General features: G+C 43.1%; 1 protein-coding gene across 1 annotated transcript in view; it reads left to right on the forward strand.

Annotated features, from left to right (window-relative positions):
• LOC142020632 (hepatocyte nuclear factor 4-beta-like) overlaps window positions 1–27,859 on the forward strand; it is a 42,195-nt gene that overhangs the window by 8,718 nt on the left and 5,618 nt on the right. Inside the window, exons 3-7 of the mRNA XM_075008664.1 lie at window positions 2,371–2,465; window positions 22,182–22,288; window positions 24,258–24,413; window positions 25,124–25,211; window positions 26,527–26,679. Of these exons, the coding sequence (XP_074864765.1) occupies window positions 2,371–2,465; window positions 22,182–22,288; window positions 24,258–24,413; window positions 25,124–25,211; window positions 26,527–26,679 (599 nt within the window). The remainder of the gene's footprint in view (window positions 1–2,370; window positions 2,466–22,181; window positions 22,289–24,257; window positions 24,414–25,123; window positions 25,212–26,526; window positions 26,680–27,859) is intronic.

Genomic DNA, 27,859 nt, shown 5'->3' on the forward strand with positions numbered 1-27,859 from the left:
ATTTCTCAGAATCTGCTGCTCCTGTCCTCACAAGAGCCAAGTAGTCATTTCACTGTATTGTTTTATCTCTTTGGAATCCATGAATCACAGAATGATACTTAGCATCTTAGAGAAGAACTGCTGACTCAAAGCCAGTTCAATGACCAGCACCCTCCAAGCATCCCATGAATTGCTATTTGGGTCACCCTGTCGTTAGCTGAGCACAGAAAAACATTGTTTACCACAGATTCCAATACCTCAGAGAGTTCTTGGGCTGTTAATCAGGCTCTGTGCCATTCTGTGGAACCACTCCTGCTTTTACAATGAATGTTTCTGACCATACAGGAGGACAGATTTTTCAATGCTCCATTGTTTTCACTTTTAAAAAGGGATGAAATGTACTTATTGCTCATGAAACGTACCAGGTTGATCTCTCTGGAGACTGAAAATGCTTTGTCTAGCAACAGAAAAGGCTTTGGAGATGAGTGTTTTAGAGGATTTAATGTTAATTAGTACCAAGAAAATATAATAACCTCCTCACCCCCACCCCATTTGGATACAGGCTGTGGAACTTTGGTTCCCTGCTGCTATGACATTCATAAGAATGGATCCACATTGCCCTGCCAAGTTCTCTCAACTCTAAGCTGGAAAGTAGAGCTGGTTGAAAAATTTTCATCAAAACATCCTGGGGTATTTTGACAGGAATTGGTTGCTCCACTCACTAAAAATCTTTGTGAAAAAAATCTGCTTTCCACTGAAAATTGTGATGATAAACTAGAGGTCTGAAAAAAATGAAAAGCTTGTGAGTTTCCAGCCAAAACCACACAGCTTGACCCAAACCCAGTATTTATCATCTGAAAGCCACCACGGTGTAACAGGATTGTTGTCACTAGGGGACGCAGGTAGACTTCATCTGCATTGTGTGAGTCACTGGTCAAGATTACTGGGTATATCTCCAGGTACAATGAAATTTAAGAGAAGATTAACACACTAGTGGCCAATCCTCCAGACGTCAGTTTAGCGCACCTGGTGGGGATGCACTAAATCCAACTGTCATGGTGCTGCCATCAACCCTGGCACCCCTGGCAGGTCTGAGGAATAAAGGAAGTTGCTGGGTGGATGGTGACAAAAGTCGATTTGAGATAAGTCAACTCCAACTATACAGTTCTCACAGCTGGGTTTGCATATCTAACATCGCTTTTACCTCGTAGTGTTGACATGGCTTTTATCATTTCTTCGCCATTGTGGGAGCCTCAACCAGGGAGTGTGCCTCTGTCCTGCCTATTGTCTGTCTGGGGCCCATTATAGTCTGTGTCTCCTATAAGCGGCAATATTTTAGTCTAATTTCAGGCACTGGGCTTACTGTGCACGTGCTGTGTCTGAAGCCTGACTTTCCTGTGTTTTCCAGACTAGCTGATCTAGTAGCTCCTTCTGACCTTAAATTCTATGACTTCCTGACTCTCTTTCTCCCTCCCTCTCTGGTGAGATTATATCTCCCATGATGCACTATGACAATGGACTCCTATCCAGAGGTGGAAGTAAGCGGGTGTACCCAGGTGCTCAGCTCTGGCAAGAACTGGCTGAGGGCAGGTCTGTACTAGTCCTGAAACTCAGTCTCAGATATGCAATTACAGCTATGACAGTTGTGTAGCTGGAATCAATGTATCTAAGATCGATTTAACAGGGTGGCCTCACAGAGGGAGGTTGATGGGAGAAACTCTCCCATTGACCTCCCCTACTCCACAGGAGACTGAGGAGTACCAGGGACAACTGTCAACCCCGATGGTTCAATTTAGCATGTCCCCTTTAGGGGTGCTAAATCAAACATTGGAAGATCAACCCTGTCAGGGTCAGTCTTCCTCTAGATATAGATGTACCCTGAGCTGTGGCAAAAGCCAGCAGGGTGCTATTTAACAAGCTGGCAGGCACCCGGGTTCTGACAGACCTGGGTTCTAATTCTAGGCCAACTACTGACCTGGGACAAGCTGTTTCTCTTCTGTTTCCCCTCCCACTCATTGTCCATCTGTCTTGTCTATTTAAGGCAGATCTATTCTAGACCCTAAGCCAATATAACTTAAGTCGCTTATGGGCCAGCAAAAGTCCCATCCCCTTTTCCTGCTGCCCCAAAAGTGGCACAAGTTTTGTGCTGTCCACACCAGTGCTAGGTCAACAGGAGATGCTCTCCTGCCAACAGACTCCTTACAATGGCACATGTGAACCAGTGCAATAGCACTTAGCACTTACATAACTCTGCACTGTAGGTTTGCCCTTATACTATAAACTTTCCATTTCACTATAGCTTGAAACACAATGAGCGTCTCCTCTTGCTGCTATAATACATCTAAGAATAATTCAAAGGACTTTCCTCTAAGTTTGCCCTGCTTTCTTCAGGTTCAGCAGACAGTGCGTGATAGACAAAGACAAGCGAAACCAGTGCAGGTACTGCCGGCTGAAGAAGTGTTTCAGGGCTGGGATGAAGAAAGAAGGTAGGTGCTGTAAGGTGATAAATCCACTGTCATTTCAAAGCTCACCCTATCCCCGCAGCAGCAGAGGTCACAACTGGGTTGCCATTGGCAGAGCAGTAGCAGATGGCTCCCCATGAATCAGTGAGCTATTTACTGCTCTAACACTGCAGAAACCCCGTTTTTTATTTCAGCAGCTGAGAATGCTGTGGCTCTTTCCTTGAAAAAGCAAGACCAGTTAGGGTCTGTTTTTCTCAATGAGAGCGTAGGAGCCGCTTTGCTTCTTTACATTTAAACACTCTATGGTGCAGAATAACAAGAACCTTGCAGGGCACCCTCTGTAACATACTGCAGTGGGAACGTAGCCTTGCAGTCAAGGTAAGAACCTGTGTAGCGCAGGCTGTTTGGATCCTATCCCGGGCTGTATTACTGTGTGTCTCTGAGCAAGGCAGTTCCACCCCAAACCTTGATTTTCCATCCCACCTTTTGTATTATCTAATGAGACTACAGGCTCCCTTGAGCAGAGATTCTCGTACTCTGTGTCTTCCATAGTGCGGTTCTGTTTAGGGATGGGAAACAGCTTTCCTATCTCAAGAGAACTGCTGACATTTCAAAAATGTTCACCTCCTGAATTGGGTTAAAGAGCCAGAATCTTGAAAATGTGTGTGAACCAAAAATCTTTAAAAACCAAAGTCAGTTGGGGGGTCAATCAAAATGTTTCATTTTGAAATATTCCATTTTGATGTCAACCATTTTCCTTTAAAAATTGTTACGGTCACTTTACAAAATGTTGAGAAGGAAAAAGCCACTTTGAACAAAAAGGATGGAAGGATGGAAGGAAGGAAGGACTGACTTCCTGGTTTAATATTGATTGCAGTATTATTCTGGCTGTTTTAGTCCTAGGCTATTAGAGAGATGAGGCAGTTTTACCACGGCACTCATGGGTGACCACTTCACAAAATGCTTACCTTATGTGTGACCTCTGTCTTCCTCATCAAAGAAAACCCACACACCACTTTCAAAAGAGTTGCTGGGAGCTAATATTCATATTATGCCAGACACTCAAACTCATGATCTTCCTAAAGACTGTTGACTTACGGTTTATTATACCAATCTATAACCCCACCTCCATTCCCCTGTTTGGTCCTATGGCTGCAGAGACATTAATAAGCCACTTCACCTCCAATGGTCTCTTACAATACACATTAATTGCTTACACTAAAGCAGGGCTGGCCACAGACTTCTCTGGGCCCTGGGAAATGAGGAGGCTTGGTTTCTGCCCTGCCCCCAAAAGGGGTGGGGCTATGGGCAGCCACCCTCTATGTGTCACTGCTCACACTGCACCTCCTCCAGCCAGCCCTGAATGCCACATGGGCCCTGCCACACAAAGCGCTGGGCAGTTATTCAAAGGGCCTGGAGCCCCAGGCCCTTTTAAATCACCAGGCCCTGGAGCAAGTGCCCCTTTGCCCCCTCCGCTGGCAACACTAAACAATCTGTCCCCTTTTGGCATTAGCTGTGATGCTCTGAGCACCTTTCTCAGAAGTGGAAAGCAGCTCTGCGCAGCTCAAAAGCCTGTCTCTTTCCCCCACAAAAGTTATTGCAGGAAATGATATTAGCTCACCTGCCTTGTCTCTTAGTTCCAGACTGTCCAAGTGGGACGTTTCAACCATTATGAAACCATTTTACCCCAAACAGTTCTGAGTCTGGTTTTGCATCAAACCTGACGCCGTTTCTTGAAGAATTTTGCTTTCCATGAATCAGCATTTTCTGAGAAAACGCTTTGTCAGAAGATTCCCGACCATAATACACATAACTGCAATAATAATTGCCTGCTTCAAAGGAGTGTTTTCAGATTAAATTGACTGAGGATCTGATGGTCTATGACTATGCCTCTATATGAATGTCATACTTGCCCTGAAGTAGCCTGGAATTGGGACTGCTGGAGAAGCATAAAGCAATATATAATAGAGGTCCTGAATTGCTATGGTTCATGTGTAGCACCAACATGATATGAGAGCTGCTAGGTTCAACTAGGTCTTGAGGACATTCTTTTAGGCTATGGCTACACTGGAGAGTTTTGTCAACAAAACAAGCCACTGGTTTACACACAAAGTGCCTTTTGTTGACAGTGTATGGACAAAACCCAGCACTTTCCCTGACAGGGTTCTGCCTCTCTGCTACAAGATTTGCAGACAGATTTCTGTCAGCAAAACAGCTGTGTAAACACCCCCCTGCAGGGGCGGGGGGGGGCGCCCTCTCGCGACAGACAGGGCATCCACAACAATGGGCAGCCCTGTCTGTCATGCTTCTGGGTGCCTGTCTTGTAGAGACAGCAGCCAGGCAGTCCAGCTGCTCTGTTGACAGAGCGGAGCCCTCTCCCAATTTGCTTTTGTCTGTGGCTGCCCTTTGTCAACAGAAGTTATGTCAAGCAGTCTCTTCTGACAGTGACTTCTGTTGCCAGAGTGCTGTAGTGTAACCATAGTCTGTGAAATTAACTTTATTGGAACAGGACAAAGGCCCTCCTTAGTATTGCCATCATCCTCAACATCCGTTTGGAGACCCACCATTTAACTCCTGCTTGTTCTATCAAATATTATCAGATGCACTTCCACACATTTCCAACTGATTCACAAGTGAAGAGATAACTGGAGTATTCTGATGTGTCTATGCAGCACCAGTTGTCAGGAACGACCTTTGTTCCAAGATGCTGTCATAGATGAGTAAAACGTTTCAGTGGGGAAGCTGCTTGCAGGTCTTGACCTACGGTACAATGTCCAAAACACAGTCTTGCTATTTACTGTGTTATCTCTGGCACCCAGTCATCTACCACCTGCTTGATGAGACTTTGCTGATGGCACTTCCTTACCTGGATTGTAAGCTGACTGGACCAAGGACTGTCTTTTGGTTCTGTGTTTGTAGCATGCCTAGCACTATGGAGTTGTGGTCTATGACCAGGGACCCTAGAATTTACCATAATAGACATAATAAACAGTAATGCAGGGCTAATATTTCACTCACCTCTTAACTTTAGTTATAGCTTTTCGTATAGAATCTGCACAGAGGATTGGATATGGCCTGGGGGGGAAAGAATGTTCCTGGGCTCTGAGACAAATGTGCAATCTTTTATTTCCTTTTTCTCTTTCAGAAGTGGGTGGGGTTAAAATTGTCTAAAAATTATTAAAGCGCAGAAACTGGTAGGGGCTAGAGCCTTCCCTGTCCTATAACTGCCTCAGTCTGACAGAGCGCAGGGGCTAGACATTTGGCATTACTATTTGAGTGCCTTTATGTTCCAGCTATTCCTGAGTTCGAGAGAAGCCCCTTGGTGCCATGAGGAGCTGGGTGGAGGTTACAGCTGCTCTGATGCTGCTCTAACTTAGGCTCGGGGCCAAACAAATCCCAGCAGGCCCCAGGATCAGGGAACCAAAGCGATGGTGTAAACCCATCTTTGTCCCATCCTGAAGCCCTTTGCCTTATATAGAGCACAGTTTAGCCAAAACTCACAAGCAGGATAACAGTTTTGATTGATTCCACCTTCTGGTTGACCGCCTGCCCGCACACTGAATATGTGAAATCTTAGGCTGTTTGTTTGGCAGATGAAGGAAAACATTATCTTCTTTATCAGATTTCTTAAGGGTGAATAACGTGTCAATACAATAAGAGCACAGGATAAAACCCTGGCTCCACTGAAGTTCATAGCAAAAGTCCCACAGAGACCCGTGGAGCCAGGACTTTATCCAATCAGATCAAATCTCTTGCCAAACTTTGTCTTCTCTGGATAAAATGGGCATACTAAAATTTGGCATAGGAATTGTTTTGTGACAGAAAGCCGCAAGAATGTCAACTGGTTTCTTTTTAGAGAAGAACAGTGTAATGTCTGAAGAAAGATTTCTTCAGTAAAACATCACTTCTAAATATTAGCATATAGTAGCTTGAGAGGTTACAAGTTCTGGCATTTTCATGTTCTGGAGATATTGAAATCCAGTTGATCAGCACCATTATTTGGTTTGTAGCTTCATTGTTCAGAATATATTTTACAATAACACTTGTAAAACTTTGCCTTACCCATTTAGTACTGACTGCAGCTTGGTGATTGCTCTACTGTCAAATTCTCTGAGGTTCGGTTTAGACACACATAGCTTATTTTGCAATTTTATTTTTGCAAACCAGAAGGAAATAGTTGCATGCACCTAGAGCAGTTTCTTGATTGACTGCACACCATACTGGATGGAAAAAAGTACCTCATTTTCTTGCACAATTGTGTGAACAAAGGTTAACCTCCAATTCTGTACTGTGAATAATTCTAGGTAGCACTAAATTTTACAAAAAAGCCTCTTGTCGTCTGTTTGTGCAGATGCTATAGTGATAGTGGAAGAAACATTTGTGCATTGCCTTTTGGTCACATGCACCCACTATATCATCATAACACGCAGAGTTGTGTCTGTCTCAGTGTAATTTTGGCATGTTCTGCATCACTATATTTTAGCAAGCTTCCTTGTAACAGCAACCAGGCTTTCCAGGGTGTGGCAATAGCATTGTCTTCTCACGGTACATGCAAGAGGTGAGATATTGATTATTCAGACTCAAAATATGCCTTGGCTGTGGCATTATGAGGCAATAGCATCATCAGTACAGAGTAGGATCCCAGCTGCCCCACCACAAAGTGACCTTCTGTGGATGTGTTCAGGTGCAATCCTGGAAACTTTGTCTTGCTACAATGGTTTCACCCTGACAGAACCTGGAATGTTGAACCCAGAATGCAATAACAGAGCTGGGTAGAAACTGGTTTTTCCATGCCACGTAGTGTTGAGAATTCAGATTTTCCTGTCTAAAATCAGGTGGAAACTCAATCTCATTAATAGCTGTAACCCCAGAGGCACTGACAAGGGAGAGTGAAGTCTGCTTCACAGCCTGAGCTGACTGCCAGCTGGCTTTTAGCTCATGCAGTAGAGATGCCTGGGCTTAACCTGTAAGGCCATAGGTTCATCCCATCCTGCTGACGACCTGGGTCTACCGGCCTTACATAGTCATTACCCAACAACATCCATATATTTTCTTTGGTTTTGGCCAATTGAAATGTTTACATTTCAAAGTTTTCAAAATGTTTTTGTAAAATGTAGTGAGTGCTTGATTTCAACTTGCTTTACAGTTGTCGTGGCCGAATTAGGTTAACTTTTTAATTGAAAAAGTCCTTTCACAACCTCAAAACTGGATTTGACATTTTCCAAAATGTCAAAAAGAGATATTCTGAACATTTCAAAAGTGTATTTCTTGACATTTTTGCAAATTAGGAAATTCATTGAACTCAACCTGTTTTCCAAGCAGATTTGGTTTGATTAATTGACATTTTGGGATTTGGGGAACCAGGATGTTGTTCTGCAAATGTACATTTGCTAGGACTTCCCACTGCCATCTGCTTTTGTGAAAAACGGATCTCTGGTGACCATGACCTCAGTGTTACATCTCACCTGAGAGATGCCCAAAATGAGTTGTATGCCCCAAACAAAAGTATTTGGCTTAACAAGTAAATGGAAAAAATCTCTTTGAGTTCAGAAAAAATTATGCCAAAGTTGGGCACTTCTGAAAACTCTACTGTTGACTGACAGCAGAACACTATTTTAGAAATGTGTATAAAATTAAGAACTTTTTTAATAACACACTTTAATGATCATGGAGGAAGCAGCAGCTGAAATTGTGAGGCAAAGGCACTGAAATATAACTGTTCTTTTTTCGTGCCTAAATTTTCACTTATTATTTAAAGGGCTTTTACCCCACTACCATGAGTCTACCACATCTGTTAATTTTGATTCTTATAAGGTTGGAGCTGCGAGTGTGTTACTGAGCAGTCTGGGAGACTTACAAATTTCATGTGTGAGGAACTGTTGCAAAAGGATGGCCTATGAGTAGACAGTCTCTGGTCCCTGGTTGAATTGGCTTAGGAGAATGCAGCAGGGTATATTGATTGGTTAGTTGAGATGCATTAAATATTCTTTGCTCTTTGGTTGAATTGGCAGGAAATAACAAAATGGCTACGGCGATGCAACAGCCTATTTCGAAATAAGAGATATCTTATTTCAATAATACAACCACATGAAAAACGCATTTCAAAATAGCACTCAGTTATTTCAAAATTGCATTTCTGGGTCCTTAGCACTATTTCAAAATAGTGCCATTGGAACCCATTATGGCCTATTTCGAAGTAGGTGTTATTCCTCAGGAATGTGGTTTACTGCAATTGAAATAATGCACCTGATATTTCAAATTTATTTCAAAACAGTGCATGTATCATTAGGCTATGTCTACACTACCTCAGAAGATGGACCTCCTCAGGGTCAATCTTCCAGGGTTTGATTTCATGCATCTAGTATGGAGGAGTGAAATCGACCTCTCAGGGGTCACAATTGACCCCCATACTCCTCACAAGATGTGAGGAGTAAGGGAGGTCAACAGGAGAAACTTTCTCTTTGACCTTCCCCAGTTACGACCGCCAAATTAGCAGAGCATAGATACGTCAATTCTAGCTGCACAGTTGCTGTAGCTAAAATTACATATCTGTGGTTGACTTCCTTTGCCTAGTGTAGACGTAGCCTTAGTAGCTTTGGGTAGGCAAAGCTTTGATTTTTGCTTTCTTTTACAAGTATCCATGTAATTTGTCTACCACTGTACACTTATCTCACACTGAAGAAGGAATTGTCTCCAATGCTTAGGGATCAGGACATCGGGGTACAGTTTTTAGCCCTGGCACTGACTTGCCGTGCAACCTTGCATTAATTTATATAGACTGGGATTTTCAATGAAGCCTGAGGATGTGTCCACACTACAGGCTCTTCACTGGCATATCTTCAGTCTTGTAGCTGTGCCACTGCATTGCTGTAGTATAGAGACTTCCTTCATGGATAAAAGGAAGTTTTCTGTTTCTCTAGATTTGCTACCTCCTCAAGAAGCAGCAACCAGGCCGATGGAAGAATTCTTCCATCAAGCTAGCCATGTCTGCATCAGGGGTTCGATCAGCTTAAATATGTGCTCTGGATTGTGATGGAAGTAGGTCAGTCATCTAAGGTAGACTATGACTAAGACAGTAAGGCTCTGTCTAGACTTACCTAGAAGGTTGATGGCTGTTACACAATTTTTGGTATGCCAATTGTGTATCAAAAATCGACTTTGCAGCCGTCGACTTCTGTGCCTGTTTTCATAGAAGAAGCACTCCTTCCATCAACCTTCCTAACTACCGTGCTGCTCAGGAGTTTTGGGGTCAACGTTGACCCTGGAATGTGCCATTTCATGCATACACAAAATAGCACCCTGGAAGATCAACCTGGAGAAGTTGATTTTCTCTTGTAAGTGTAGATGTAGCCCAAACACCCATATCCCACTGAGTATCTACTCCTTTCAATGCCTTAGAAAATCCCAGCTTTAAACTTTGTGGGACTCAGTTTGCCAATCAGTAAACAGAGTTAATAATTAAGCCCTCAACGTCCCCTTAAGGTAAATCATTAATGTTTGTAGGTTTTCTTGAATTCTTGTGACAAAAGACACATGCAGAAGTAGGAAAGATTATATTATTACTCACTTCAATTTTTTTGCTAGGCTTTTTGTATGAATGGTTCAAAACATTTGTAATGTGGTTCTTAGCTGTAGTTTGCATAGCTTTCTGGCCTGTGTTTTGAAACCACAGGCTCAGATTCTATGGTCCTAATTTGGCTTCAGACCAGATGAATGCATTCATGTGTCTTTTTTACCCCTTTGTACTCAGAACAGGCACTAATGTGGATGTGTGCTGTCATTAGTCAATGGATAGGTGAAAATTAACACCTACATCATCTTAAACTAGGTTTAAACTAGGGCCTTTTGGAAAAAAAGATCAGACTAGAGGCAATTGAAAGGGTCAATTTGTCAGTGTGGCTTGGAAGACTCTGAAATCTCTGCTCTCCAGATGTCACCAGATCTCCTTGCCAGAAAATTATTGTGTAACTCAGAGTTGTCAATCATGCTTCCCTCTCTCCCTAGGACTTCCAACTGGCTTATTAAAATTATCCCAGAAATGGCAAACATAAATGAGGACACTGACTGTTATAAAACAATTAACTTAGAAGAGTGTTTATTAAAAAGGAGTTCTTTAGGAAACTTTATGGGTTTGCTGCTGCTGAAGTTGAATCAGTGTTGACGCTTTTATTTATTGGATTTTAGGTTGGAACAGAGTCATGACTCACGTGCTCTGTTCCCAGTTCAGCCTGTGTGGCAATGCAACAAGGACAGAGGGGTTTGGGAAATCAGGTCTGTTTGTTGCAATTCTATTAACTGAATGACAAACTCAGCACTATTTATTCAGGAACCTAGCCCGTGCAATGCTTTGCAAGGTGCCTGAATTCTGATGGGCCAGTAATTTCAACATTCTTCTGCTGGAAGAATGGTCCAGGTCAGCTCTAACAATTATGCTCTTCATCTCTCTCTTCTGTGTCAGATGGAGAATATATTTTATTTTGTTTTTTGCTTTCCACAGTCAGGGTACTTCGAACATGCCAGGGCATGTTGAATGTAGCTCTAACTAATTCTTTGTCTGTCTCTTCAGGGACCCAGTCATAAGCAGTAATCAGGGACCCCTGGCAAAGTTCATTCCCACCCTCCTCATTACTGAAAAGTTCTGGGCATACCTTTCCTTTCATCACTCAGCAGCTGTTTCCATCACAATGCTGGCTTCTCTTTCTGCTGTGGCTGCAGCAGTGATTTCCATTCCAGCCAGCACAGTACACACTGAGAGATTCTGCCAGGGGCAAGCAGAGATAGCACACCTCTTCTGGATAGATACCGGGCTGAAGGAAGCCCAAATGAAAGTACAGCATTGCTCATTCCCCAGTGGCTCATGAAATACTAACACCCGTCCCTGTATTCATTGGCTGTAGCACTTTTCCTGAGTTGGTTGGCATTATAATTGACGGGGCTTAATAAGAGAGACTAGTAAAATCTGAAGGGGAGTGAAACTTTCACTGTCTGAAAAGAGACAATGTGGGTTCAGATACTAATAACACCTTATAGAGATCTCTCTTTGTAGTTCTGCTCAGCTGTTAAGAATCAGCAAAGATTGGTCTGCTCTCTGTCTCTATATGCATGAGGACCCATCTGTGGCAGGCAATTTTTCAGCCACCAGACTCAGAGGTGGAAGGTTTGCCAAAATTTTGATAGTGCCCACACTGCCCAGAGTCAAACCCCCTCCTACTACTCAATTCCACCTCCCCACTCCTCACCCCCATCTGGGAAGGAGTTTGTTTAGTGGGCTTCCTGCTTCTGATGTTTAAAATGTTGCTATTACTTTTAAAGGTTTTGGCTCACTGTTCTTGAAATTGTTTTTTGACTTCTTAAATATATTTTTACATGTCATTTGACAGCAATTATACCCCTTTCTATTTTTCTCGCTAATATTTAACTTCCTTTTTTTTAACAATGTCTTTTTTCCCACTGCTTCTTTTACTTGGTTGTTAAGCCAGAGAGGAACTTTTTTGTTTTCTTACTCTTTTTTGGTTAATTTGGAGCATGCCCTTAAACTGAGCCTCTATTATGGTGTCTTTGAAAAGTTTCCGTGCAGCTTGCAGGAATTTCATTTTTGACACTGTACCTTTTCATTTCTGTTTCACTAACCTCCTCATTTTGTATAATGCACCTTTCTGAAACTAAATGCTGTGGTGTTGGGCTGATGTGGTGTTTTTCCCACCATGGAGATATTAGATATAATTAATTCACCATTTCTAAACAGTCCACCTACAATCACCTCCTGGGCCAGAGCCTGTGCTCCACTTCAGACTAAATCAAGAATTACCTCTCCCCTTGTGGGTTCTAGAATCAGCTGCTCCAAGAAGCAGACATTTAAGGTGTAAAGAAACTTTATCTCCGCATCCCATCTTGAGGGCACATGTACCCAGTCAACATAGAGATATTTGAAACCCCCCATTATTATTATTGAGGGTTTTTTTTATTTTTATAGTTTCTTTCTAATCTTCCTTAGCATTTCACATTCACTACCACCATCCTTGTCAGGTAGTCAGTAATATCTCTCTACTGCTATATTCTTATTAAAGCATGGAATTACTATCCAGAGAGATTCTGTGGTGTAATTTGGGTCGTTTAAGATTTTTGCTTCATCTGATTCTATGCTCTTTTTCACATATAGTGCTATTCCCCGACTATCATGACCTGTTCTGTCCTTACAGTATATTTTGTACCCTGGTATCACTGTGTCTCATTGGCTATGGTTACACTAGTGAGTTTTGCTGTCAAAACCCCAGTTTTGTCAACAAAACTGGTGGCACGTCCACACATAAAATGCGTTTTGTTGACAGTTTTTTGACAAAACTCAGCACTTTTGCCGACAGCATTCTGCCTCTCAGCTGTGAGGCAAAGTGCTGCCATTGTCAGGTTCTGTTGACAAAAAAGCTGCAGGGATGTTCTGAGGGTCCTTCTCTTGACAGACAGGGGATCCAGAACAATGGTCGGCCCTGTCTGCTGTGCTCCCAGGTGTCCGTTTTCTTGAGAGAGCAGCCAGGAAATCCAGTTGCTCTGTCAACGGAGTGGAGCGCCCTCCTGATTGGCTTTACCGTGTGGCCGCACTCTGTCAATAGAGGTTTTATTGGGAAATCTCTTCCAACAGTGACTTCTATCCACAGAGTGTTGTAGTGTAACCATAGCCATAGATCATCCTCATCCGACCAAGTTTCTGTGATGCCCCTCAAACCCCACCACAAAACTCCATCGCAAAACTCCCCTTCGCCCATCTTTTAACTGGAGTGCCCCAGAATGATTTTGGGATAATCTCATGATCCTTAGTTCATTCTAAGGACAAGCCTTTTGTTATGTTAATCACCCTCTCTCTGTTTATACACAAACTCCCGACCACAAAGGCTGTGCTTTTGCTCCAGAATCCATCACAATCACATTCAGGCTATGTTGCAGTTAACACTGCTGGACCTGAGCCCAGCAATGAAATGCATGGTGCCTGAACACATCAAGGCCCTATAACTCACTGCCTATGACCAGGCCCAGAGCTTGGGAATTCCTTTCCTGAGGAAGTGGTATCAGGGCCTCAAGGGAATTGCATCTCTCACATTTATGTTGAAGGGTCTGCCTGTGACTCAGCTCAGGTCTTTTTCCTTTGTTTTTACCTCTGTCTCCTTTGTAATGTCTGACCCAAATCAGACATTAGGAATCTGAATCTGTATAAATGGGTCAGTGAGCTTTTCAATGGAGCAGGCCATAGCATTCAAGACCTGAAAACCTGCATCCCAAAACAAGGAGACTTTAACACCAGATTACAAGTGGGGACATCTGAATTAGAGTTCACTCTCAAATTTGATACTTTACACATTGGTCTCAACAAAGCCATCAATTACTTTCCACATTACAAGGACTGTTTCCTCATCTTTGATATTGATAGTGATCTCAGGCAAGCCACTTACTTTAATATACACTTGCCTACATAATTTTCTCCCCTCCACACACACTTCCCCTCCTTCTGTCCTATGTAACCAATTCATCCTTTTTAATTTTATTTTTTCTGTCTTTTTGTTAAATTCTCATCGTCAGTTTACTTTTGTCAGACTGTTTCAGATCTGAAGAAGTGGGTCTGTCCCACGAAAGTTCATCAGCAGGCTAATAAATTATTTTGTTAGCCTTTAAAGTGCTACAGAACTGTGTTTTTTAACCAATTTCAGGTTTTGCCAATATTTGAAAAGCATCTTGAGCAAATATTCAAGGGAAGAGTAAATTTGTGATCTTAGAATGCCTTAGGACAAGATGAACAGGTACGAAAATTGTCCTTGACACAGACTACAGGCAGCTATGGGATACTGCACTGAATTTGGCCCTTAGCACAAGTTTTCTCATTTCAGTGCATATTCCAAGCATTCATCTGGGTTGCTTGGGCGATCCATTTTTCAGAGCACCAAGCTTTCTAGCATGGCAGACATACAGCATTTCAAATTGACCTTTTCTCTATTTTTGCAAGCATAATAAATCTCGCAATGCAGTTATTGTGTAGCAATAGCTTAATTTCATAGTATGTAAAATATTAACTACCTTAGATGTGTTATGCTGGGGCTGCTTAGGTACTTTTAGTGATAACACCAAAATCACCTTGAGAAAGTCATTTTGCATCATCTACTTACACTAGAAGATAGACCTTATCATAGTATGAGAGAAGTACTGAAATATGTATCATAAAAGCCATATTAGAAACTTGTGAGAGATAAACAAAGAACAGTTCAAATCTTTTAAAGGGATTAGATCATTATGTCAATATTAATGGGCTTATTCAGCTTTATGAGACCTCTATAAAATAAGTAGAAGGGGTGTGGTTTGCAGCCCATTCTATTGCTCCTCCTCACTTGAGGAATCCCTACTCGCATGAGACAGTCCATTCAACATAACAGGGCTGCTTGTGTGACTCAGAGTTTCAAGTCTGATTTCTGCAAAAAGTTCCTTATGTATTGTAGGGTAAAATTGAGCAAGGTGTGTTTCCAGTTTATTTCATGACTGGCTTTCCAATACACTGGACAATGCACTTTCCCCATGCATTCTGCAATCAGTTATGACTTTTCTTGATACACTTGTGAAAGGGAAAGAACGTTTAGCGTGTAATCCAAGTGTAGGTACCTGACAACTACAATAAAATTAGAGCTACCCGCTTCCATGGGTGGTAAATGAAGGGGGCAATCCTGAAAACATGCTTTCTTTCAAGCTACATTATTGGAAGATCAAGTCCTAAATGCCGCTCACTCTGGTAACTTGCAGAAGACAAGTGCAGGATGGGTTTCATTGACTCCTGAGACTGAACGCTCTCTGGAGCAAAGGCCATCTTGCTACTTTGTTCAGCACCTACCAGAAAGTGGTCTTGGTCCAATGTGGAAGATCCTAGATGTTGCCACCATGCAAATAATAGGTCTCACATATCAAAGTCATGACTGAAGCATCTGATCTCAGGTCTGCCTTTAGACAGAAACAGCCCAGGCCTGTGGAGAAATGGCACCAACCTCCTGTGGTGGAATACTATAATCTTTAAAGGGGCAAGGATGGCTCAGGGGTTGGGCATAGCATAGGATGTGGGAGACTTTGGATCAACCCTCTAGTCTCCCATGAACATCCCGTGTGACTATGGGACACTTAGCCTCAGTAGAAGGGGGATAATAATGCTTCCCAGCCTCCCTCAAAGTTGTAGGATAAGTGCATTACAGATAGCGAAGAGTGACCGATGAAAAGCACTGCCAAAGAAATAGGCCTTATTATTTTTGAAAAGATAAGGTGCTTTCTATGCTGCTCGGGGGGCTGGGTCTTAGAAGGGATGAGTACGAATGTACAGGATGTTTCTGTGACTCTTTTGTTTACGAATCACGCCGTTTACGCTACTGGCCCCGGCCTTCCAAAGAGCGATACCTCAGACACAGAATGTTCCCCTTTGGATTCCATAGCTAGTAGCATCATGCTAAGCCAACAGCCACCACAGGCCTGGGGGCAAGGTGGGAGGAGGCCCAGCTCCACAGCCACCAGAAGGGATGGGGCCAAGCTAGAAGGGGCCCTTATCTCTGCCTGCCCAAGCCGTGCGGAGTGGTGGAACCGTGCTGCTGTGGTACTTCAACGGTTGCTGGAGCTCCAGGTCCCTTTGAAATGCTGGGCCCTGGGGTAGCTGCCCCCTCTGACCACCTCTACCCTCCACTCAGCATGCTTGTATTTCTGAAGTGGGTAGAGAACAGAAGATACTTATCCTGTCACTGACTGGGCCCTTTCACCTTGTTGGCTCTTAATATAGTTGAATCAGGAGGGCAGACCAGTCATTCTATCTAGGGCTTTACCAAGTGCCTGGTCCCCTCTCTGCCATGATAAATGATACAAGGCATGGCTTAAATTCTCCCCAAGTATCTCACTGCCACTCACCCAACCCGATAGCAGCTTAGTCTACAGTTAGCTGCTTCTGCTGAGTTTGGTATTTCAAAGACACAAGAGGTTTCTAAGCAAAATCATTTGAAACACCAAACAAACAAATTAATTAAATAGAAGAGTGCAAATCTCCTCACAGTCTGAAGAAACATCTTCATGTCTTCTTCTGTTTTGTTCACGTGCTTATCTTTATAATACTAGTATCTTTTGAAATGATAGTTACATGGATGATTGGGACAAAATGCCTGGGTATAGTCTTTATCATTTAATATTCACATTGAAATAGCTCCTGAGAGTCCAACCAACATCCCTGTGTTGCAAGAAGAGCCTGTCCCAAAGTGTTTACAACATACAGCTATATAAACACTACACTTGCTTCTGAAATTTGACACATTCAAGAGGAATAGTATATTATAGTAAGAACTGCAGCAGAATCCTTACTGCTTAGAGTTAAATCTCATCTGCCCCTCTGAGTCATCCCTATGGGTAACCAAAAGGGGTTTTGATTTAAGACATGTATGTAGGAATAGGTAGAAATTTACTGTACTATTGTTATATGCTAAATCTTGCTGCTCTCCAAAGCCGTGGATTGCATTTCTGAGCTGGACTTGGCCAAAATGTATGAACTGTCAGGAAGTTGTTGACTAGGGCCACATCTAGGCTTACCAGGGAAGATCGAATGTTTAGGTTCGATCTTCTGGGGCGCTATTTCGTGCATGCGCAAAACAGCGCATTCCAGGGTCAATGTCGACGCCTTAACTCCTTGCGAGCTTCAAGAATTAAGGAATGTCAACGGGGGAGCGTCTCTGTTGGCATGCTGCAGTGAGGACGGGGACCAATGTCAACAACTGCAAGATCGATTTTAGGTATGCAATGGCATACCTAAAATTGCGTAGCAGCTGTCGACATTCCTGGCAATTTTAGATGTAACCTATGTGTTCAGGACCCTTTCTTCAGTACAACTGTTGCATGATTGTTTCTTGCTGCACCATGTCCACAGTGTGTGATCAGAGTTCATCAGGATAAACTTACCCAGAAATTAAAGGTAGCTGTAATACTCAGCAGAGACACTTGTTACTCTATTAGCCGCTTGACCTGTCTTCTGTGTTCAGAACAGATCTTTTTCATGGTTAATTTCAGTTTGCAAAGAAGGGGGAGATGTTTTTTCACTTGCCGGTTTGTTTTTTTTTAATTTTTTCCAGCAGTCAAACTCCATGTAATTAGAGCACTGTATTTTGCAGAGCATCTGGCAAACAAATTGTATCCCAAAGTCCTTAGCAAAGTTAAAAGCTCAAGAGTTGCTAAGTCTAATTGAGCAGTGGGGGAAATGTATATGCATATAATTTATTTCAAATAAGTTTTCCCTGGTTTGGCAAATGAGCTAATATTATCCTTAGAAATCAACCAATTGCAAGATGGTGAAAAATCTGCTTTGGAAACAAGAAAGGCAATTTTCAGAGTGGCTCTCGGGTTGGCTGAAAGAATTTCACTTCATGAAAAGTGCTTAAGTTTTAAAATTTGGTTCATTTCCTCACTGGAATGAAAAAAAAAGATAACCCCAGAATAGCCAAGTCATGTGGCAAGGAGGAGGGGTGCAGAGCTAAATACAAGCTTTTCCACTGGAGCTATTTCTCTCTGCAGAAATAATTCAGTATTCACTAGTCCAGAGCAAAACCCATTGACTCCAGGCCAGTGTACTGAGCACTCCCCTGGGATGACAAAATATCAGCCAAGCTAGCACACACTTGGTTTCGCTGGCTAAGTCTAGACTGGAGGGATTTGTCTGCAGAAGTTTGTGTCGGAAGATATCGTCTGACAAAACTGCTGTCTACAGACCGCGTCCAGAGCACCAAAGCAGATTGAAAGAGTGATCCATTCCATTGACAGAGAGCAGCCAGACTGCCCGACCACTCTATCAGCAAAATGGCTACCTGGAAGCACAGCTGAAAGGCTTACCTGGTGTCCTGGAGGTCTTTTTTGTCAACAGAAGGCCTCCCTGGAACATCAAGACTGGCTTTTTGTCAACAGATCTCTGTTGCCAACAGTGTTCTTCCTCGCAGTCAGCTGGGTACCACTGTCAACAAAAGCACTGCTTCTGTTGACTTACTGTCAACAGAAGGCATTTGGGAATCAGGATGCTCAGTGGGTTTTGTCAACAAAATGGCTGTTTTGCCGACAAATTCCTCTAGGCTAGACATAGCCTCTGTGAGCAGAGTATGGCCTTTGGAATTACAGACAGGAACATCTGTGGTGTTTGGCTGCTGTCATTGTAGAGATTTGGTGCTTGGTTACTGTTAGACGGTGGAGAGCCAAAGCTGTGAGCCAGTGCTCGGTGCTATCAGAACACACTATGAACCAAAGAATCCCATCCCGGGCCAGTAGTAATTTGCTTAGTGCTTTCAATTGAGGTATTGTTCCTTTCATTTTCTTTTGCAGCAATCTGAGTGGTAGAGCCCTGAGCTGAAAAGTCAGTGCAACTTTATCCAGAAGATGAAAGCAGGATTATCTGTTTCTCTAGAAAGAGGGTGTGGTACTTTCTCAACTGAGAAAAGTTTCTGAACAATTTACTGAACACATGACAATTTGTGACCTGGGAATTGTTTTCCCTAGTGTGCGAATGGAAGAATGTTTCTAAAGGGAAGTTATATTACTGTTGTTAATGAGACACTTTGGGTAAGTCTATTCAGCCCTTAAGTTGAAAAAACTTTACTGCCATCTAGACAACGTAACTTCTATTTCAAAATAATTTTAAAATAGTAGTTGGCATATAAGGGTTGTCCTAGAAGCAGGATTTCCTTCCAAAGGAACCCCATATACCTGGCAGCTTTTGCTTACAGAAAAGGCTTTCACGGGAATATGCAAATGAGGTCTGCGATATTTAAATCTGCACCTCACTTGAATGTTTGCCTTTGTTCATTAGCATACCCCTTCTGGAAGGACAGTGCAGTACAGCCACAGCCAAACAGTTTTGCTGTGTAGACATGCCCTGAGAAATGTTTTTGCAGCAATCATTTGGGTGTGTCCCTCAAACAAAATTTGAAAAAAGGCTTTTCTGTGTGTGTATTCTTTAGCTAGGCATCAGCAATCTGTGCGGGTAGATTGCCCATTGATTGGGAGTGATCTCTTCTAAGGAATGGTCAGCATCATGACCAAGTCTGCTGGTGTTTAATGGGAAGGATTGCAAAATCCTTGGCCTCCTTGTTCAGGGTCTCTTAAATGAAGTCATGGAGATGCTTGCTGCTTTTCTGAAGTCCCAACCCCATCAGGAGAAAATCTCAGAGACCAAGCCCCAGAGCCAGGAAATGCAGTACAGTTGTTACTGCCTTCATAATCACCCACAGGCAGGCTCAAACCTGGACCTCAGTGCACGTCACGTATATGGAGTGCCCTCCACCCGCTCCACACACATCCCACCACTTGGTGGGACAAGTGCTTGGTGGCAGCAGTGGTGGTTCCTCCCATGGCTTGTGCTGTGGCACAATCTTGCAGCCCTGGTGCAGCCCCTTCAGCTGCAGCCTGATGTGGCTCATGTGGGCCTGGTGGCTGCAGGAGCGGCTCTGGTGAGTCGCCAGCAGTTTGCATGGTGGGGGGGCTGGGCATGCCTGGTTCTGTGGGAGGAAGAGTGTATTGTGGGGAGGTGGTGAATGCCGAAGGAAGATAACCACAAGTGCAGTGATCCTTCAGTTACTATGGGGCACCACTGCTCTACAGTTTGAGCTAAAAGCCACCTGGCTCTCGGCTAAGACTGTAGAGGAGGCTCAATCTTTCTCCCTGTAAGTGGTCCAAGTGCCGCTACATGGCACAACAAACTACACCCAGTAGGTGTGTGGGTTACATGGTCTCTCCACACAGAATCACAGACTGCATTTTCCAATGTCACATGGCCACTGGAGGAACATGGACAAGCTCTTATGCCTTAAGGACCATCACAGACCTTACTGCTTTCTGCTTCCAGTTCAATGCGTGCTTTTTCTTTTTCTTTTGTCCTTGCTTTCTCTACCAAACACAGAATTCCATGTGTATGTGTTACTTAAAAAGAAAACAAAACCCTGACTCTTCTCTGCACATGTGTGTCACTCTGGGGAGAGGATGAGAAAACGAACACCATGTGGCAGAGACGTAACCTCATTTCGTAATGCACTCTTGGAAGGAGCTCAGATGCTATGGTGATGAGTGCGGATGAGACCATGTGTAGAGCAGAATAGAGATAGAGTAACATCATATAATGTTTCCCTTTGTGGTGTGAGTGTGGCAATAGTTTGATGAGGACACAAACCACAGAGAAATGTGACCCCCATCACGTAAGCCCCAAGCAACGTCCTGTTCAGTTCAGGATACGGTTCAAGATACTTTTCACAGATTGTCAAATTTTACGTCATGTTGCTGCATCAAATTTGAAGGATTAAAGCCTTATCTCCAGACCATTGAAGTCAATGAAAAGATTCCTATTGACTTTTTCAGGCACTGGATGAAACTCACTCTTTCTATTTCTTTGTACTTTGCCAGCTTGCTTTGTTCATCCCATTATAGTCCATCCCTTTATACTCCACCATAGTCCCACCACGCTTACAGCAAAGCTCCTTCTTCTGCAGGTCTTGGCATCTGGATCTGCTTGCCTGTAATTACTCCATGTCGGGGACTCTCAGCCTCACCTTTTCTCCCTTGCTCTGATTTTTCACCCATTGTGCACCAATTTGTAAGAACACAGCGCACGCAGTCATAACATCTATTGGACCAGCTTTTCTGCCGGTGAGAGAGACAAACGGTTGATTTTGTGAAACACTTTGGGGACAGTTTGGAGATAATGGAATCCAGTTGCAGAAAATTCTGTTCCCAGCTCTTGGGGAAATCATGTCACCTCTCTATTCCTGTATTTTCCCTTCCCATCCTTAAGTATTTTCCAGTATCTATTTAGACTGAAAACTCTTCAAAGCAGGATTGTCTCTTATTACATGTCCATAGGGCACCCAACTCAAAGGAGCGCCACATTCAGTTGGGGCTGCTGGGCTCTAGCATAACACAAATAATACACGTCACTGAGCTACTCCATGTGGGTGCAAGGATCTGTGCCAATAAGCATATCACTGCTGAAGTAGGCCCTGAAACACAAAGACCTGTTGTGTCTGTGCTCTCCCGCAGGTAGGACATGCTGTATCACTCATTAGAAAAGCCATTGTAGCCAATAATCATTTTTGCCCCTATGCAATATAATCAGGAATATGTTACTAACATCAAAATAACTACTGGTTGAACCTCTGTAGTCCAGCACACTCTCATCTGGCAACATCCATAACCTGGCAGGATTTTAGTTAGCTGCACGACCACTTATCACAGGAGTGGCCAAGTTTCCAGCTGTCCCATTACAGCCACCAGGTGTGGCTCAGTGTTCTGTGCTGTTACTTAGCTGTAATTTACCCCTAAATGTCTCCTCAGAGCCCAGTAAGCAGTGGGAGTGTTGGTAATGCCAGACAATATTGACCTCCCATGGTCCAGAATATTCTCTTTCAGCACCAGTCAGATCCTGAGGGTACTGGATTAGAGAGGTTCAACCAGTATTTCAATTGTTGTATGAGGCGTTGCAGGAGCCATGCTGAGCCCAAGGTATTAGAGAGACAAGTGAGTGTGGTAAGTGGTATTGGTGATAAAGTGGTCCGGTATAAGATACGAGCTCTTCACCATGTTGCACACACTATTTAAACTGTCAATGATGGGATTCATAAAATGACGAGCAAATTGCAGCCTTCTCGATGATACCAAATAGCTGGGAACAGGAAAGGCAGGACAGGCAATCTCTAACGCATCACATGACCCTCTTTCTCTTTTAAGCTGTGCAGAACGAACGGGACAGGATTAGTATTCGCAGGAATAGCTATGAGGACAATGGATCCCTATCCATCACGGTACTGACCCAAGCTGAGGCGATGGCACAACAGGTATGAAACACGTCAGCAATCCTTATTAGCAGGTTTTATGCCGCTTTGGAGAGTGAACTTGTCAAACTAAGCAGGGAGGGGTCTACTCGGTCCTTGGATGGCAGGTGGATGGAAGAATGAATTGCAACAGGTAGCAATATTAATTATTCTATAATGCTCTGTGCACGTGGTTGATGAACCAGCCCCTGAGCATGCTTTTAGGGGGGGTGTTGTGCTAAAGAAGGATCTGTCTTTGAAATGAGACAAAGCTGAATTCTTGGCAACTCAAAGGCATTAAAGATCCCATAGCACCTATTGCAAGAATTGAGCTAGTAGGGCCAGATTGGCAAAGGTTTATGGGACTCCTAATTTCCACTGAAATCAGGAAGCTTAAACTGGTCACAGTTATGTCAGGAAGTTGGGAAGGGCCCAGCGCTGCAGTCTGGGTGGCACCAAGGACCAAATGTCTTAGACCCCATCCCTTCTGCCATAGGCTCTGCCCCTTCTGGAGCATGTAGCCAACACCCCCCCCCCACCCCTTGGTGGCTGTCTGCACTGCTGCCTTCTGGTGGTCAAGTTAAATGGGGCTTTGTTTCTTATTGCAATTTGTTTCATTGCCTTGCTATCCAATTTGTTCATTTGCTTTGTGGCACCCCAGAGGTGGCTGCATTTCAGTGATGCAGGAAGAAATTTCTGTAGTACAGAATATAATTCAAGACCTGAAAATGTAAAAACATTATTAAGAACAATTGTGGAAGAGCAAAGAGCTAATAAACTGGGATTTAAACCCAAAAGTCTCATCTTCATCCATCTCCAAGCCTCTTCCCTTACCACACACTCCAGGGTGCAGATTCACTAAAAATAAAAAAAAGAGTAAGGGCATCCTCTTAATTTTCAATACAAGTGGTCCTCATCTTCCAGGTGTGTGTCATGAATTTTCTTTAGATATGAAAGTCTTTATTGCTTCTGCAAGACTTGCTGCATTTGTAACATGCATTAGAGAGCATTCCCTTTCAGGGCTTGTCTGCTAGGGACTTTAGGGACTAGTTATGAAATGTGGTAACCAATGGGGTTGATGGCCACCATCAGCTCCATGGCAAGGTGTGTGTGCAGTGGGCGGCTCTGGGCCTCAGAAGGGGCATGGTATCAGTTAGAAGGGGCGGGGCCTACAGCAGTCAGCTGTTAGCATCTCCCAGACCACAGTGCACCCCACCCCCGAGCCCTAGAACCATGTGAAGTGATGCTCTGGGAGCAATTCAAAGGAGGCAGGACTCCAGCTGCCACTGCCGGTAGCAGATGGCCTCTTGAGGTCCCTTCCAGTCCTAGTATTTTATGATTCTATGACCCTTTGAATCTCCAGGCCCTGATCCTATTGGTGGGCCTGCTGATAGCATACTTATTAAAGGGCACCACAGAAATGTTTAGCACACTGCATCAGTGCACACAAAAGAGACAATACTGGGTGGCAAGCTGCAATGTTGTAAATTCACACCCTGGCTTGCAAGACCTAAACAAATCCATAGGTTACACTGCAGGGATTATTTGCCACTTCTAACCTTTGAAAAGAGCTAGGGGCATTGATGCTTGGAAGTGGTTAGTATTTTAGATCAAGCTGTGGCTAGGGAGGCTGGCTGAGCTGACTGAGCTGTTTCTTTGGGTCTGCCACTTTCAGTAAATGGCAGGGCGCTCAGATCCTGCCCTTTTGATCATCAGAAAGAAAAATCGTTTGTAGAGTCAGTTGTAAATTACACACTGACAATAAGCTGCCCAGCTCACTGTGCCTCTGTTGTGATACAGCACCACCTGGTGGAGACTGCATACATACTTGAGATAAGACAAAATCAATAGCTTTAAAGAAACCCCATATTAACAATCAAACCTCAGCGTTATCTAGAAACGTGCATTATACTCTATTTGATCAGGCATTTTGTTCAACAAAACAACACTAAAGCCTGTTCCACATATGCATTTTGCTTCGTTTTTCTTTCAGTATTCAGCTCTGAGTCCAGTGCACAGTGCTGATATTGCTATGAAGAAGGTTGCAACTATCAGTGATGTGTCTGAGTCTATGAAACAGCAGCTTTTAGCCCTTGTTGAATGGGCGAAATATATCCCAGCGTTCTGCGAGCTTCCGCTGGATGACCAGGTGAAACAGGACTCTGCATCTGTCTCTCCTTCAGTCCATTTCATTGAAGCACTGGAACAAATTGCCTAGGGAGACTGTGGGATCTAAGAATAGGTTAAACAAACACCTGACAGGATGGTGCTTGGTCCTGCCATGACATCTTCCAGTTCTATGATAATACAAACACATCCCTGCCCTTGAACAACAAACAGGGCATGATTCAGGAGAACTCACTGTTAGATCAAGAAATTCCTTGCAGCAGAGGCAGAATTTTAAAGGACCGGTCTTTTGTTCTTACTAATTAATTAGAAATGATTGCTACCCACAGAAGACAAGAAAAATGCTGCAGATAGTCAGCTAAGCCAGCACTGGGAACGATGGGTCAAAAGAAAAGTTGTATTTCTTCTACCATCATTTGTTGGCAGAAGGACACAATAGCTTCTGTTTCCTAGGAAATATCAAAGAAACATGCTCTCCTTTGCTGTTGCTTTGCAAAGGGAGTTTTGCTTTAATATTTTGTAAATGTAATGTTTCTAGAGTGTCAAAGGTATAGTCAAGTTAGTGTCAGATTTTGCTCTCAATTACCCCAGGAGTCATTTCATTGATTACAATGAAGCTATTCTAGTTTTACACTGAGCAGAATTTTCCCCATTCTGTCGTGAAATCACCTGACTGTTCCTCTGTCTGTTGTTGAAATGTAATATGCTCTGTTTCTTCCATGGAATTTGCAGGTTGCTTTGCTAAGAGCCCATGCAGGAGAGCACCTACTTCTGGGAGTTGCTAAACGGTCAATACCATATACAGACTTTCTTCTATTAGGTAAAATAATATAATTCATTCATCTGTGAATTTATCACAGATTTCCATGCTGGGTAATAATTGTATATTGTACCCACCTGCAATCTTCCTTGCATTCCGATCACTAAAATACATTTAAACTCTTAGGGTACGTGTACACTATTGGGAAGATTAACCTGATCAGGGTCAATCTTTGGAGTTTGATTTCATGTGCCTGGTAGAAATGCACAAAATTGAACTATCTGGGGTTGATGGTCAACCCCTGTATGCCTTGATATTGCGAGAGTAAGGAAGGTCAATGAGAGAGTTTCTCCCATCAGCCTCCCTCTATGTAGACAGCCAAGTAAGTCAATTGCAGATAAGTCGATTCTAGCTACACAATTGCCATAGCTAGAATTGTGTATTTGCAATCAACTTACCTGCCTAGTGTAGACCAAATGTTAAAGCTGCATTGCCACAGTAGATAAAGTCCTTTCTCCATAGTGCCCATACATCTGTTTGTAGACCAAAAAGTTTGGGAAACTTTCTGGATGTCAGATTCTCTCTCCTTATATCTATAATATTGATAATCATAACAAAATTTTATCTTAGAAGCCTAAACTAAGAAAAAATATATTAAATTCAAACCGAACCATGGCCTCATGTCACCAAATTACGTGCAAAAATGCAATTTGCAATTAAAGTCACCATGTCAGTAAATTATGTGCAAACATGCACTTTCCACCCATAGTGCTGCCAGAATGGTAATATAAAGCTACGAGATTTTCCTGTCCTCCTGGTTTAAATTTAGACACACTAAGCCTTGTAGCAACCCATATTAGGGATGATAGAACAGAGACTTGGAGGAAGAAACCTGTATGCTTTGCTCTCTGTTAGGCTTTTGCCTCTGAGTGCCTTATTCACAGATTCCGTAGCTGGCAAGAATCAGTGTGATCACCTAGTCATGTCCAGATCTGTCCCAGCAAGCCACTTAATCCAGACCATAGCCGGCCTCTAGGGCTGTGGAGATGGGAGAGCTTCAGGTTCTGCCCCTGCTGCCAGCAAAATCTCTCAGTTCCTATTGGCCAGAAACTGGTGAAGATCCTGATTTGCATGAATAATTACTGCAACTGTATGTACAAATTAGGCAATTACACACACAAAAACTGCTAAATATTTATTTGCTGATGTAGATTCTCAATTTGAACCTGAAATTGCACCTGCAAATTATACAGTCCTGTGCTGCAGGCTGAAAAGATGGGTCTCAGCATCTGAAGAAATGGGTGGTTGAACAATGCACGATGTCCAAAGAGCTGGTGCAAATGACTGATACAATTTTTTTTTTAAATCTCCTCAGGAAATGATTTCATCATTCCAATGCACTGCCCAGAACTGGAAATTTCTCGTGTAGCCATTCGAATCCTAGACGAACTGGTAAAGCCCTTACGTGACATCCAGATTGATGACAATGAGTATGCTTGCCTTAAAGCGATCATCTTCTTTGACCCAGGTGAGTTTCAGAATACATCTACACTACCCACTAGAATGCCCTCGCTAGACCCCACCCCAGGGTCAATCTTCTGGCGTTTGATTTCATGCACCTAGTGGGGATGTATGAAATCAAACTATTGGGGTTGACAGTCAACCCCTGTATGCCTCAGTCTCATGAGGAGTAAGGGAAGTCAATGGGAAAGTTTCTCCAGTTGACCTCCCTCAGTGAGAATGGCAGATAAATTGATCATAGATACATTTATTCCAACTACACAATTGCCATAGCTGGATTTGTATATCTACAATCAACTTTAAGATCTAGTGTAGACCGGGCCTCACATTTACCAAGCCACCATCATGAGTGGCAGATCATTGGATTCCATGAGAGGAATCTTGAGGGAATTACCAGGACACATAAGTGGGTGGAGGGAAGGAGCCAGCCTCGGGAATTAAAAAAGGCATCATTTATTGGATTTCTGGAAAAGGTCAGTATTGTTGATACTCCTCCTTGTTGTGGTGCTTTGCTCTCTCATCTCTGTGAAGAAACATAATTGCAAGGCTCAAAATATTAGAGCAGAAACGTTGGATTTTTTGTAATTAGGTCAAGATTTAGGCATTCCAGAATCTGTATGCTATTTTGGCTACTAATGACAAAGTACAGATAGCAGTTAACACCTTTCAGTAGGTGCCCAGCTGTAAAGAAGTAATGTTGAGCAGTGCATTGAAGTCAAGCTGAGAGGTGTTTCGCTGCAGACAGGCTCCAGCCCGAGAGATATGCAAAACCACACAGAACCTCTGGGAACTGAGCGGCTTCTTGAGTCCAGCTTCAGTCACCAATCTGTATCAATAGAAAAAGAGGACATGGATGCCTAGATTTAATTTTTCAGTGAATTAACCAAGTCACAGAATGGGGATTGAATCAGGGACCAGGAGATAACATAAAATCCACAAATGGTTAGACCATGAGACGTGTTGATTGCCTACAGTTTCCATTGGAAGAGACTGGTCCATGGGTCTTGCAAACATCTCACGATTGTGGGTTGAGAGCACTAAATGACAGAACAAAGAAATGTGGGGAAAAGGGAATGGGAAGTTAGGGCCTAATCTGAAGCCCCTATCATAAAAAATGGGAGCTTTTCTGTTGAGTTCTTTGGCTTTAGGCTTCAAATGAGACAAATGAAGGCACCTCCCAGGGTCTG

Source organism: Carettochelys insculpta, chromosome 14, assembly GCF_033958435.1.
Source record: "Carettochelys insculpta isolate YL-2023 chromosome 14, ASM3395843v1, whole genome shotgun sequence".
NCBI classification, from domain to species: Eukaryota; Metazoa; Chordata; order Testudines; family Carettochelyidae; genus Carettochelys; species Carettochelys insculpta.